Consider the following 15,500-nt stretch of genomic DNA (forward strand, 5'->3'; position numbering starts at 1 on the left):
CATCTAGGGTGGGTCTATTTGCACACACCACGAAATGGCTTATTTCACCCCACTTAAGTGACTTCTGTACAATAAAAATAAAAAAGAGTCGTGATAATCTGACTACCCCACATGGCAAACTCAATCGACTACCTGACGTGACCGGTTCAGGAATCGCAGATCTATGCTCATTTGGATACACAATTCCCTCAAGATACATTTTTTTTATAAGAAAGTACAATTGTGTATCCCGAGGAGCAAAGATCTATAGTTCTTAAACTTGGGTGTCAACTTATTTTATGAGAGAAGAATGGTTGTTTAATGATTGATTAATGTGTCAATTTATTTTAAGTCACATAGTATAAATTTAGATCGACCAACTGTATCGATGTATAATTGATCCCTTGTTGAGCCTACATACAAAAAATGAGTTTGATCGAAGATGTGTATCTATTAGATCTAATTATTTTATGGAAAAAAAAAAAAAAAATCTAATGGTGATAAATCATTCATATGTCAAAATAAATAGTATTTTAGAGAAGTGATAAGTTATTTTAGAGGAGGGGTGGGTTGGAGTTCCAAAAATGTTTAGATGGGAGAGTCCTCCAAATATGGGGATCATGCACTTTTGGAAGAGCATCATAGAGGCAAGGGCTCATCCCCAACACCATTCTTTAAAGCATCTTTTGTTAAATAATAATAATAATAATAATAATAGTAAATAATAAAAGTTATTTTACAGAATGTAAAATTTGATTTAAACTGTAATAAACTCAACACTTCTTTCTTTATTCTTAATATTTAATATTATTTTATTTTATAAATAAATATTTGTCAATAGAGTCATGATAATATGAACCACGTGCCCCTATGATTATGTGTATCTCGAGGCAATGGATTTATGATTTTGTTATGGGGGCATAGGGGGCCATTAGAAAATCAATACACTATATTAAAACCTAATTAAATCCTACTAAGGGTCTTGAGCTCACATCTTGGTATCAAAAACATGATTTGATGCCACGGGTTGGTAAAGAATGAAATTTTAAGAATTTTTAAAAATATATAAAATAAAATAAAAATATTATTTTTCGTCGTTAAATTTAAATTTTAATTTTTGGAGTTCGACAACTATCCATTTTCAACACCTTGGATCAAAGTTTTTTCATGAAATCTAAAAGGATGTGTTGGATTGCCAATGTTATAAACCATGTGAGGTCTACGGCTCTTAATAAAAAAAAAGATTTCATTTTTTTAATATTAAAATAACTAATCTTGAAGACTTTCTCCATGTAAAGAGGAGAAATTCCCTCTTTATTTTAACATTTACGTTTAAAGAGGCTCTTGGAGACGGATTTTCCACCTAAACTTTAAAGAGTTGTAGGAGATGCTCAAACATGTTAGCCACAAATCGAATTTTAGAGAGCATATCAAACGTACCGCTGAGATGGATGGATATCGTAGGAATTCTCCAAAGATGTATCGCAATTTTAGAGTGTATATAGCTAGAAAATTTGTACTATATCAAACGTTGATTGAAATCCAAAAAGGTTGATAAATGAGTTCCATTTGTCTGAGCCCGGGTTCGAACCGGGGACCTCTAGTGTGTGAGACTAGCGTGATAACCAACTACACCACCCAGACGTCATGTTAGACTTTTGCATTTAGTATCTATATTTCAGGAAAAAATTTTAAAATTCACATTGACAAACCGGCTGATAATATCATAGGTGTGGAGCCTAGCTTAAGCATGTTTTCTCATATGGAACTCTAATGAATCTCAATTTGAATCTTTGAACACCTATAAGGAAATTTATAGACACCATATATTGGGTCTTTTAACGGTCAAGGGTAAACATTTCTGTCATACAGATGTTGAAAATAAAGGCTCACTGGCAAGAGGTTGAAGATAAGGGTATTTTGGTCATTTTATAAAAATGTAATTACTCATAGAAGACCAAAGTCAAGTTTCAAATTATGCCCAGAAGCCTTTGATGAAAGAATTCCTTTCTTCGAGGATGTTTTAATAGTGTAGATTTGCCACTCCAAAATCATGTACATTTACTCTTGAATGAATCAAAAGGCATTCGCAATCCAATATGCTTTGAAATGTTTGGTTTGGGTAAGACTTGCTTGATCTGACTAGCAATATTCACGATGAATAAGACAAGCTCACACTCGCAAGTTACAGAAGTCAAAGTTTTTTTATAAAAAAAAAGATCATATATTACAGACTTGTAATAGTTGTTGATTATCTTCCACTAATACAATGATGCCATGTCGTAGAGAGCAAAAAAATTAAGCTAGAGAGGCGAGAAACCCCACATAGTTAGAAATACAAGCTAAATGGTGAAGCAAAATAAGTCAAAGAAGAGTTACAAACAGGACTGTTTGCAATAAAAATGATTTCTGCTTTACTGCCAACGTTTGCCGGACTTGACTGCAGAAGAGCTGCCAGTAGTTGGTTTTTTGGAACCTGGGAGGAGAAATTAGTAGCAAACTATAAGAGATGACTAATCCACCTTTTAAAAAAAAGGCATTATGGGCATAGATTGACATAATAAAAATAACTTATCTAACGAATACTTACTTGTTGACACCTTCGAAATGTCCTTCAACGATGATGGTCGAGTCAATGTTGTTTGCCCCTGCTTTAGTGCTGGTCGAGGAATTTTGGATGCTACTTTTGGCCTATAAACAATAGTTTTGGAATTTTAGCACATCAGATGAAGTCACACACACACACACACACACACACACACACATGCATATGGAAAATAATATTTTTACATGGTTTTGTTCATGTATTATTTTACCTACCCAAGCTTGTCGGGCCCACATCAATATGATCAGCACATTCAGAAACTTCGAACACGATCAAAGTTGGATCACAATTCCAGATTTCATGAGGTTAGAAGTTTCAGAATAAGTTGATTTAGTAATTCTTGATTTGTTTAAACAATCAACACAACCATTATTTCCATATAAATGCAATGCGAACACACTTTATGCATATATATAATTTGATAATCGTCCATCTAGAATGTTTTTTTTTTTCCTGTTTAAGTGTTTTAGTAGTTACCGACTTCATAATTTATGCAATCTAACCATCTGTAATAGTTGAGCTCAAGTTTTGAATTCTAACACACTCCTTGTATTCATCTACAAATGTGACAATGTGCATCAATCTCAGATAAAAAATAGCCAGAGAAATTTAACATTCGGAAATGTAACCAAGAGAACCAATACACATGAGGTATTGTAAATAATATAATGCAGGTTGTTTAAAAAGTTTAGGAAAATAATGAGATAATATAACTACATTTTTCTCATTAGAAACGGAAAAAAAAAAAAAGAGAGCACACTTAGCCATGTTATAAAGGGAGAAGAAACAGCACCCAAATTCAAAACCTGTTGCAAATGCAGCTAAAGTGACCAAAAGTATACTTCCAAGCAAAAGCTACTTTTACAATTCATGGAGGTTCTGAAAATACAAAAAGTTTCATAAAACCAAAAATAAATAATAAAAAAAACCCAGCAAGTACCCAAAGCCTCAAGGAAAATACTTACTTCTCGGTGGTCTCAGCTGGTTTTGAACCTTCGGGGAAAAGCGTGAACTCAACGACACTGCATATTGAGCCATCAGTTTCAGTTCCCATGGAAAGTTCACCATCAGATATATCACTTAATCTCTCCTCAGAATCTGCATCACCGAACCCTAATAGTTCAACATCTGTAGGAAGACCCTGACTTGCATCCACTACAGATGCTAGCTTTGACTGTCGGAAAAAGTCCTTCTGGTGCCGAAAGTCGTCCATAGACTGATGTGAACCAGTTTCAGAATGCTTGTCACTATACTCCGAGCAATTGTCCTGATCCGAACCTGCTTTGTCAATAAGCCCAGAGCCCTTCCCACCAGACAGTCTACGGCTTCGTTGTGAGGTCCCACCCAAAGAATGCCTACTTGGAGACCTTAATGAGCTTATTCCGCGCTTCTCACCATTCGCATTGAGGGACACGGTTCTGAGATCTTTCATAAGTTGTAATCTCTCAATCTCCTCATCTTTCTTTGCAATTGTGTCCTTGAGAGAAGCCACCTAAATAATGTAAATTACCAAGTGAGTATCAAAATGGATAACAAAGAAGTAAATAGTCATAAAACATCTAACTTTACACAGAACAGAATACAGGGCGTAATTATGTCAAAATCAAAAAAGAATAATAATAATAATAAAGAATTCCCTGGTGATTTTAAGACCCTTACGGGCTGTTATCTGAAGACATGGAAAGGGATAGTTTTAGTTCAACTGTTCAACAGAAGCCAAACTCATGTAATTGTTCATCTAGGAGTGATCGAAAAATATAGTCCAAGTCAATCAAATATCAAATGAATCCTGACAAATGATGACCGAGCATCTCTTTGGAATTTTAGAACCACAAAATGCTTGGATGAAATGGGAGAGAATCCAATCCATGCAGTAGCATCATTTTGGGTCTGTTCAATTAGAATTGGTAATTTCTCCAAAATGATGGCTTTTGGAAATCTTTATTGATATTCCATCTCATTGATCATTTTCCATTACAAAGTCCACAAAATCAATTCACGATTTCATCAAACCTACAAAGTCAGGATTTAAAAAAAAAACTATTATGCAGATAAAAGTTCCCAAGAAGTTCATGTGGTTTAGTAAGTTAACAGTGACTTGATTGAGTAATTAAACTTTCCATGGAAGAGAATACAACAAAAATTATGTTATATGATTGCACATTATCAAATCCACTAGATTGAGTCAAGCTTTGGTCGCTAAACTAGTCAATTCTGAGTTCTGTTGTGTTAATATATCATCCAAAGAATAATTCTGAATGGGTTCATGTGATGTGTTCTAAGGCAATACAAATGCATATATATAGTAACTTTGAGTTCATTTACTTGCAATCTGGTGGTAAATAAACTTAGAATACAAAATTACATATTCGTAATTTTGAGTTCAATTTAATAATCATGGGGGAAAAAATCACTTAGCATAGAAATCTGATTGTTTTTCAAATTTTCAATAGTCATGCTCACTGGCCCCTGATAAACCATAAAATTCCTATTTGTATTAGTAATTTTTAGTATTATTTCATACTTGCTTGATCTTCAAAATAATTAAGTTCCATTGATTCATTTGCAAAGAATATGTCCAAACCCATAACAGCATAATAATAATAAAAAAAGGTAGCATTGAAAAGAACAGACCTGGTCCATTAATTCTCGGACATCCCTGCCCTCTTTGTTGCTCCGCGCAGCACCTAACTCAACTCCAGATACTCTTTCAGCAAATTTCAAGGTACTTACAGTCTCAAGGTATGAATCCACATCAGGATTAAGTTGTACAAACATGAGGGTCTTCGCCTGACCACCTGAAGCATGAACCACGAAAGGAAATCAAATAAACTTCCTAGAGAGCAATCTGAAGCAGGTAATTACAATCGGAACTAAATAACAGATGAGAGTACCTAGAGAGCTCTGAAGAACTTGAGTCAGTTTGCTATTTCTGTATGGTACATGAGGACCCTTTTGAGCTAAAGCAAAGATAACATCTCCAAGTGCAGATAGTGATTTGTTTATATGTTGTGCTTCCCTAAGCCGATCTCCAGTTGCCTCGGAACGATCTACTCTTTCACTTCCAGCAAGATCAACCAAATGAAGACTACCACGCAAAGCAGCACCATTCTCCAAGTCCGTGCCACGAACGTGAACCGTGAGAACACTGTACACAAATATTATGAAAACCAAACCCAAAGAAGTAATTCATCTGTACACCAACATAATGACTATTAAACAGGGGGAAAAACCTGTGGGACCGGCTACTTCTTTCATTCAGGGCAGTGGCACCTACAGCTCGGTTATTTAGTCCAATTTGCATTAATTCCAAGACGTCCGTGGTTGAGTTAACAGGGTGAATGCTGGCATCAGGGACAGCTAGTCCATTGGGTTGGGAACCAGTCCAAATCCCAAGTGTGTGCAAGTCAAAGAAAACAAAGAAAGATAATGAAACACCGTCTTCAAAATTTTAAAAGAAACACAAGCACGTCAGATTAAGATGATAGTCAAGAAAACTATACGCACACAGGAATCTACAGAGTTTAAGCAAAAAAAAAAAAAAAGTGTTTGGATAAATATATCTCATCTATAAGTACTTCTTTCTAGCTGAGAACAAACATAAATAATCAATTGGAAGGATATTTTTTTTGTAAACCGTCACTTGAGAGCAAATCACGAACTTGTTCGTTGTATATTTCAACCATTTGAACACTAATTTCATATATAAAGGAGCTTCTCCTATTTTGAGAGATTTGGAAAAGATCATTTAGAGCTCGATAGTTGACCCCCCAGTCCTCTTTAGATGATGCATTGGGCCCACTCTGTGAAAGACAATTAAGTTGCATAAGGTTCAAATTCAAAGTCATCATCAAATACATATTGTGGAACAAAGCACAAGCAAGCAAGAACAGAACTACTATGAAAAAGGAAACATAAAGAGGGTCCATACCATTGTGTAAGTCTTTCCTGAACCAGTTTGACCATAAGCAAAGATGCAAACGTTGTATCCATCAAGAATAGACCGAATTAATGGCTGGGTGTCCAAAAATACCTCCTCTGTCAACATTGAATAAGGCTAACTATGAGCAAAAGGTAGCACATTTTTCCCTAAGAAACACAATCAAGTATAACTAAAATGTGAGTACAAAAATTTATTCGATTCAAGTATAGACCATCAAAAAGTATCTACCTATGCACACCAATCTAATATTTCAAAAAAGGGAAACTAATCTAGGCAACTTTTTTGTACACATCTACAAGTTTTGTTTAACTTATATTCCAACAGTAAAGGTTCATGAACACCATCTCAGATTTTTATTCACTGTAATAGCATGACATGAACCAGATAGGCGGGACCTAAGCTACAGCCTCAACCTCAAAATGGAGGATTGGAGGGCTTGTCTCACTCCAATAATGGAAGCCTCAGAAGCAATAGGGGAGAACGAGACCCCAACATTCAAATGGTTGGGAAGCAATGCTTTTACCCAAAACCTTGATACAAGGACCACCAAATCTCCCAAAAGTTAGAATAATGCTGTTTTCTCAAGACGCCAAAATAATCCCATTCTATAACATAACCAAGAAATACCTTTCTCTTTAGCATAATTACTTTCCTACTTGCACCACCCTCATTGAGTTGAAGAAACTCGGCCCTACCAATTAGTTGATGACATCTCTAGCTTGGGTGAGGTTGTCGTGATATGCTAGATATGTGCCCCACAAGCTGGTAATGATGGCCTTGATCTTTTGGGGAATAGTCAGTAATTTTGGAAATGATACAAAATGAGTCTAACATGGGTACAACATCCATTTCAAAATGTACAATTAACAAAGAGGATGATCATGCAAGACACAAACACATGTAAAAAATGGATTTAATCATATAAGGATTGGAGGATTCATGTCCATAATTTATGGCTCTCATGCTTCACTAGCAAGCATATGAAGGCTATTAGTTCCATGTTAAGAAGCATAAATTAAAAAATCAACAGTCATAAAGTTTAAAACCTTGAGAAGCTGCTGGACCAAAAACTTTGTTGAACTTGAACAATCGATGACTTTCTTTTCCTTGTTTGGAGGGATTTGCAACAACCAACTCCCCATTCTCACCAATGTACTCTATGGTTGTCTGTTTTTTATTTTGTCCAGGAAGAAATGGCCTTATCCGACAGTACACTCTAATATTTCCTATCCAAAAAATAAACAAATCCAAAATGAGCAAAGGAGTGACAAATATTTAAGACCCAGGAATTAAAAAAAATTATGTGCCAAGCAGTTGCACCTTTTAAGTCTTGAACCTCATTATACAGCTTTCGGTTTTCTGCAAGAACCGTATGATAATTTTCGGCTGCATCTGCTAAACCTTTAAGCTTTTCACCTGAACAATGTTAAAGTAACGTAAAAACGAGAACATGTAACCGAAAGTTAAAGATGGTAATGCACCACCATTTGAATAACAAATCCCACCCAAGTGAGTAAATTCTTCTGAATAGCTCCTATGAGTACTGATAACCTCCCGTTTGATGGACTCAGAAGACACCCTCAATTCCTGAATAGTTCGTAAGTTTCAGTCGTATATCACTTCAAACATTATGCCAAGAAAACCTAATACCATGGTTAGATAGGGCATACCCGCAGCGCTTGGAATTGAAAATTTACAAAACTTTGGTAGCTGAGTTCTTTCCTCTTCCAACTCTGAGCTTTTGATTCAGAAAATGTCTCAAGTTCCTGCTTCTTCTCCCTTGATTCCCTTAGGAGGGATTCAAGTTCCCTTAACTTCCCCTCTAAATCAACCTGAGCTACCTTAGATTGTGTTTCCAATTGCAGGCAATGTTGTTCATAGGTTTTCTTGGTTGCTTCTAATTCTTGCTTCAGAGTTGATATTTCAAGATCGACATGATCCTTCTCTTTCATCAATCTAACCACATCTTGTTCCTCAAGTTTCTTCCTCTCTTCCATTTTGATCTTTTCAGTCTGCAATGAACAAGATAACCCATGAAGTTGGGAACATAAAATTACATCAATAACAACTAAATGCAAATCAGATATCTGTCGCTTCATAACAAATTGTATCTTAAATGCACCTATATCTCATACGTAATTTTGGGACCTTAGCAATAAAAGGCACCTTAATAATTGGGAAGTAGAGGACTGTGGCAGGGTGATTCATCTTATCACAAAAACTTCTTTCTTTATTGGTTTAGAGAACAAGAGAGTGCGGAAAAGGAGCTGAAATGGTAAATATTCTGTTAAATCATTGTTCAATTAGTTTGTGATAGTGAAGGGGTGCCCTGTACGACTCCAATCTTTTGCCATTTAAAGTGGCATTTTTTGTTTGGGCAGCCGCTTTGAATAAAATCCCAATTACTCATGATCCAAGTGTCCAATCATTCACAAAAGAGTTAATGGAGTAAAAAAAATTCTCATACGACGGTCATATATCATGTCTTATGAAGCCTTGACAAACAAATAGCGAGACAAGTGGTCTATGTTCTCAAATCCCATCAGGCCTAGCTTATTTCATAACTTTTTACTCATAGATCTGATTGGGAAGATTCCAGATGCATTACAAAGCTCGTTCACAGGTCTACATCAACTATATAGTGGCTTTGGGTCAAATTCTGATGTTTTAGATGTCAAAAATATATTGAAAGTTTTGGTGCATTCAAAGTGACAAAATTTGGTGGTCTTTTAGGTATTAGTAGGAAAATATTTATGTTATTTTGGATGAATGGTTAAGATTTGTTTCTTTGTCCTTAAGTTAGGTTTTAGGAGTCTTTTTTCCGATAAATAGTTGGTTATGAGAATATGTAAGAAGACTTTGATTGATTAATAATATTTTGATAGCTTTACTAGATTTGGTTAACCTAAATGTTCCTTAGAGTTAGCTTGTGGAGAGATTTTGGTGGGTTACCTCTTGATTCAATCACCTTGGAAGACTATTTTCAGTCTCTTCATTTCAATTATACTTTATTCAAAACTTCCCCAATTCTGAGCTCTTTCTATCTGTTTGTCTTCTACTTCTTTTTCATTTCAAGGTTTATAGGTCTTTTTTACAAACTTGATGTTTCCCGCAAAACCATCGTTTCAACCTCTAGGGTGAAATTTTTGCCATTCAACCTAAAGATTATATATGCTTCAACCTCCAAATCTCAAGAACAATATAAGGTTTTAAGGGAGTTAGAAGTTGATGGATTTTCAGTAAGAAACCCAAAAACATCATTTTATGATCCCTGGAATTTTACTGAAACTTTCCTGGATTTATATTGAATTAAACCAAATTGACCCCTGACGGATAATTGCCGAATCCGAACTTGGTTACTACAGGAATCATTAATAGGAGATAATTGTCAGGGCCTGGTTCTAGTGGGGACTTTCCTTGTATTCTTCTTTTTAGTTTCTTGCTAGGTCACCTCAACCAACTTCTTGTTTGTTTGAAGTTCTTGTTGTTTGTTAATGAATCCTTCTACATATAAAGGGGCCTATTTCATTTCTACCATGACTGGCGATATTGCTATGCAACTGGCTATAATATATATATATATATATGGGTTAGGATTGGGGGACAACTATTTGTTACAACTTTTTTTACATCGCTCAGATGACATCCATTTTACAAGATCCAACGGCATCCAGCAATTTTGTAGAAAGCATTGAAAAAATGGACAACATCCAGGCGGTGGTGTAAAAAAAGTTGTAACTAATAGTTGTCCCCCATCCCAACCATATGTATATACAGGGGCGGAGCTAGTAAGGAGCTGGTGGGGGCAATTGTCCCCGCAGAACTTTGAGACACCCCTATATTTTCAACTAATTACATGCCCCATTTGTCCCCACTCCCTCACCTCCCTTCAATTTTTGCCACCCCCCACCTCTTCAATTTTTTGTTGATGACATTGCCTCTTGACCGGGCCTTCTCATATAATAATTGGAAATGAACTAAATATCCTTTTCCTCAACTTCTAACCAAAAACCTCTGAATTTCTCCCTAAAACCATTCATCTTCAAGTTCTTCAACTATACAACTCACCATAGTTTGCCCCCACTACAAGAAAACCCTGGCTCTGCCCCTGCGTATATATATATATATATATTATACTGTTCCCTTATGCATTATATCACAACACCTGGAGGAACGTATTACAGTTTTCTGTAATAAGAAAATGAAGTATTTCGAAGAAGAAGAAAAAAATACATTAGAGCTAACAAACAGGAAGCATTTCTTTTAACAAAAAGCTGATTTTAAAGATTACTGACGGACCTTTATCTGCTGGAGCTTGTTCATTACAATCTGTTACAAGAAAAATGATGCACTATCAAATCAATTGAAGGAATACCGGGAAGAGTATTTATATAACCCTATCCATTCAAAATAGATGATTAGAAATTACCGAAGAAGTACCTGAGTCTCTTCACTAGTCCCAGTTGCGAGGGTTTCAAGCACTCTGAGTCTCGACTGATATTTCTCTTCACGAGCCTTATACAGATTGTTTTGCTGTACGTGCACAAGAACTAAGAAATGTCTAAACGGTAATTAAAAAAAAAGTTTTTTTTACAAGAATTAAACTCGGTAAAAGTGCATTACAGTTCTTATATGTTCTGCTTGAGTTGAAATTCGACGCTCAATCTCTTGCACAACTTTTCTCAATAGGCATGCAACACGCTGAGCAAAAAAAATGTAAATTCTCTCATCAGAGATGCCAGAATTAAACTAACTTTTGGATCAAAGAAAGAAAAAAATTATGATGAAGAATTAATTCATGCATGCTTTAGTATAACATCCATGTGCCGTCTTTCTAACATACATGAGGTATTTCACCATTCTTCCGGTCAATGCTTTCATCTAGAATCCCATTCACAACACTCAAAAGTGATTGAGTTGGGGCATTCTGCAAGAAAGAAAAGCCATTAAAAAAACATCCAAATGATAGATCTAGGAAAACTAAATCAAGCCAAATTATGAGGTCAATTCATAGAAAAAAACTTCCGGAAATTACATCTAAACTATTTGATTTCATCATTTCTGAAATCTTTGCAGCAGGAAGATCAGCATAACGTCCTTGTTTCAGTTGAAAAACCTCATGGAACTTATGTCCGACATGATGAATCAATGCAGCCGATGGCTCTACAACGGAAAAAAATAATCAAAAGCTTCAACTATTTGAATGATAAAATAGCATGCAGAACTCAATGAACGAGATAGAGACAACAGCTGTATTTAAGGACATTTTAGGCATCATTTAATTTTTATATATAAATTGGGGACCGTTCAAGGGCCAAACATTTTGCCAACGTGTTTCATCCCATATGGGTTAGAAGTTTTGGAATGGGCTGATTTTTTTGTGAGGATGATCTCTATGGTGAGGAAATCATCCTCGCGAAAAATTAGCTCATGTTGAAACTTCTAACCCCATCAAAAGTGATTTACAAATAATTGACGATCCTATTCTGAAACTTCTAACCCTATATGACCTGCGAAACTATTTAGAATCTCTATGGATGTAAAATATAGTAATGTGCCCTTCACCTAAATCTTCTAGAAGGAACCCATACCATGTAGTCATTTCCTTACAATCCTACAATAGGTTCTGTTTTGAAAGTTGAGTCCAACTTAACCAAATATAGTGAGAAAGAGAAAGTAATGAGCACTCATCAGGTAAAAATGGATCTGCACCCGTGAGTGTTGAAAACACGTATCTAGCGACTTTTAAATCATGAATATCAATTGCTTCTGACCAGTTGGTTAATAAAAGAACTTATCCAAATGGAAATGGTCATTAAATCACATAGACGGGACTAGAGAAACATATTTTATCAGTTATGCGACCGGAGAAACATATAGCAATAGACCTCATACTAATACATCTACAATTGGCATTCTGATAAGAAATCTTCACTCCCTCGGTTCAAATAACTTTATCTTCCTTTTTTGACAATAGCCACAACTCAGCCATACCTGACATAATGGGACTTCGCAAAACACGTTGAAATTTCGAGTCTGATAAATTCTTCCGTCTCTCTTCTCCAGATAATGTAGAATTCTGTCCATGTGAAGAAAGATTCATTTGGGAACCATCAATTCCCTCCAAACGTTCTACTTCTGAGACTTTCCATCTCTTCCTTGGTTGGTTTCCAGATTTAGTAGTTAAACTTGTAATAGTATTATCTCCCCCCAAATTAGAGTTAAAATGTGCTTTAAGTGCCCAAAGGCATTCCAAAACTGTCGTCATGGATCCCTGCACGATATACATACCATTTAACAATGTGTGAGAAAAAAAGAGGGGGAAGAAGAGATGTTGAAAAGCTTAAAGACTACATGGAGCACAAACCACAAATAAATAACGGACAAGATACTCTGCAGCATAATACCACTAGAATTATGCCTGTGTGCATATAACACGTATATGCATTGTTAATGAACCGTACACCTCCAACATTATCTGCATGAGAGGCGTACTCCTCATGCATAATGGTGCACTTCGACACATAGGCATCATGCGTATGCTTATTTTTAACTAATAATCTTTCAAAGCATCAGATAATATTTTATATTGAATATATTTTTATCAAAATAATCTGGGAGTGTGAGGCTTAAGTAACACACCATGAGTTTTAGCACTCAAAACCTCGCCTCATACCCTTTGAGTTTAAAAACAGTATATATTGTTATTGAGCATATATTTTCCTCCAATCTCGGGCATGTCATACCCCAATGAAGTCCCATGACCCAATTATATTCATAGTTCTCCTCTCCAATAGATCGGTCTTTTGGAGTAGTTGGTTGGTTAACATGGTATCAGAATGCTAGGTTCATATAGGTCACAATTTTGATTCTTTCCATATTTATGGGTGAGGGTGAGTGTTGAGTGTATATTTTCCTCCACTCTCAGGTATGTCATACCCCAGTTAATCCATGTGACCTTCTTATATTCATAGTTCTCCCCTCTCCAATAGATCGGTCTTTTGGAGTAGTTGGTTGGTTTGTATGGTATCAGAGCGCTAGGTTTGTATGGGTCACAGATTCGACTCATTCCACCCTTATGGGTGAAGAGGAGTGTTGAGTGTATATTTTCCTCCACTCTTGGGTATGTCATACCTCAATTAAGCCCCGTGACCCTCTTATAGTCATAGTTTTCCCTCTCCAATAGATCGGTCTTTTGGAGTAATTGGTAGGTTAATAATTGTATGCATGTTTATACATATGGATGAGTGAAAATGTGCATATGCAATCATATGAAACCAAATATATTGGAAAGCGCACATTCAAATCCATGACCATGTTGTTGCAATTCTTGCATCCTACCCGCTAAAAGATTAGTCACATCTCTGTTTACATAGTTCCTCACCAAAAAAAATAACAATCAAAAGTACTTGGGAGGAAAAAAACAACAGCTAGGGTACCTGCTCTATGTCTGACAATTCAAACCTGGGCAACCCCATTTCATCCATTGCTGTGAGGAACTTTTTGACGTAACCCAAATATGGCTTGGAAGGAATGTCTGAAATACCATCCTACGAAAGAAAATTATCGAATTAGATGAGAATCCAAGAATGCCAAAAAAAAGAAAATAAAAAATTAATAATAATTCTCAAATCCATACTACTAGCGGGATTCAATAGAACATCAAGTCAACTGAATTCAAACTAACCTCATCTATAGATCCAGGACTCAGCCTATTCAAAATACTACAAATTGCAGTCCCGTCAATCAAACGTGCTCTCAGTTCCTCTTCAGAAGCTTCCAATTGAAGCCTTAAATAAGGAACCATATCATTTAACCACTCAACCAATTCTGCTCGCTGCTTACCCTCAACCTCAATATTCGTATTTTGCAACGATTCAACAATGTTCCCAATACTAGCTGAATTTGAGCTTGGGGCTTCACCATTTTCAATTTTACGGTATTCGGATTTGGAATTCATTAGAAGATCTCCAAAACGAGGCATCAGACTTCAGAGATCTTCCAAAGAAGAAAAACCACTTTTTGTTCACCAAAAAGATCTCCTCAATGTGGAATGCAGCATCAATAACCTATTGGGGCAAAAGTATGATCCAATAATTATCATAAATGTACCCTAGATTCCACAGAAGAACAAAATTCAAAGCATAAAGCCATCAGAAGAAAAAAAAAAAAAAAAAAACGTATAAATCCACATACCTATACCGCACGAGGCAGAATAATAGTCCTCAGAATCACACAAAAAAATCGAGGAAATTGAGAATCCTCCTTCTCCAAGCTCCTGGAGCTACTTCTAAATAATTCGACACCATGGGAATAAACTGCAACATAAATACATCAAATTCAAAGAAACCAAAACCAAAGAAATCTAAAATGGTTTATAAACGTAAAAAACACACTTTGAAACCCAAGCAAACTCCAGAAAATTTATAATTTAGCTCTCAAATTTTGAAAAAGAAGGTACATTTTCGAAATTCAAAACGAAATTACATCAAAATAAGGCACATTTCAACCCCAAAGCAGAACTCGTAAAAAGATTTGAACTTTTGGAAATAAAAATTAAATTTGTACGAATTAAATCGAAAAAAGAAACCCAAAACCGTGGAATTTAAAATGTAGATCGATTTTCAAACATCCCCAACAAAATTATAGATAGACATCCATGTATTTCAGATCGGATCCGCACAAAAAAGAGCTACATTTTCCAAAAAAAAACAAAAACATAAAAAAGGGGGAAACAGTTTGAAATGTAGAGGAAAAAGTACCAACCTCCAGAGAAAAACAAAAAAGAGAAAGACAGGGAGAGATAAAATTAGGGATTTTGAATCGTAAAAGATTGGAATTTTTAGGGAAGGATCGAGCAGAGATTATGGCGGCAAAAGGGGACGGAGTTCAAATAGATCCCATCTCCTCCAACCATCCTCTCTCACCTCTGCTCCTGAAACCGCTAATTTCTTCCGAATTTTCAGAACTACG

At 35.7% G+C, this 15,500-nt stretch overlaps 1 protein-coding gene and 1 non-coding gene across 3 annotated transcripts; both read right to left on the reverse strand.

Annotated features, from left to right (window-relative positions):
• Positions 1-1,549: 1,549 nt before the first annotated feature.
• TRNAV-CAC (transfer RNA valine (anticodon CAC)) lies at positions 1,550-1,623 on the reverse strand. The gene has a single exon. It is a non-coding gene; the product is annotated as a tRNA-Val (tRNA).
• A 541-nt stretch (positions 1,624-2,164) lies between these two features.
• LOC147393702 (P-loop nucleoside triphosphate hydrolases superfamily protein with CH (Calponin Homology) domain-containing protein) lies at positions 2,165-15,500 on the reverse strand. Of its 2 annotated transcripts, none has more exons than XM_086455265.1 (22): positions 15,294-15,500; positions 14,724-14,817; positions 14,215-14,596; positions 13,967-14,077; positions 12,522-12,801; positions 11,563-11,690; positions 11,371-11,454; positions 11,151-11,228; positions 10,968-11,060; positions 10,827-10,856; positions 8,198-8,539; positions 8,033-8,114; positions 7,848-7,943; positions 7,574-7,753; positions 6,516-6,622; positions 6,208-6,387; positions 5,818-5,981; positions 5,479-5,732; positions 5,219-5,382; positions 3,550-4,076; positions 2,570-2,670; positions 2,165-2,455 (listed from the first exon to the last, which is right to left on the reverse strand). In XM_086455265.1, exons 3-22 carry the CDS (start codon positions 14,509-14,511, stop codon positions 2,394-2,396), a joined length of 3,360 nt encoding a protein of 1,119 aa, XP_086311391.1. In that variant the 5' UTR covers positions 14,512-14,596; positions 14,724-14,817; positions 15,294-15,500; the 3' UTR covers positions 2,165-2,393. The 2 variants fall into 2 exon arrangements, with proteins under 2 accessions (XP_086311391.1, XP_086311390.1); XM_086455264.1 differs by having other exon boundaries at positions 14,724-14,845.

Source organism: Akebia trifoliata, chromosome 10, assembly GCF_017979445.1.
Source record: "Akebia trifoliata isolate Shusen 1 chromosome 10, ASM1797944v1, whole genome shotgun sequence".
NCBI lineage: Eukaryota > Viridiplantae > Streptophyta > Magnoliopsida > Ranunculales > Lardizabalaceae > Akebia > Akebia trifoliata.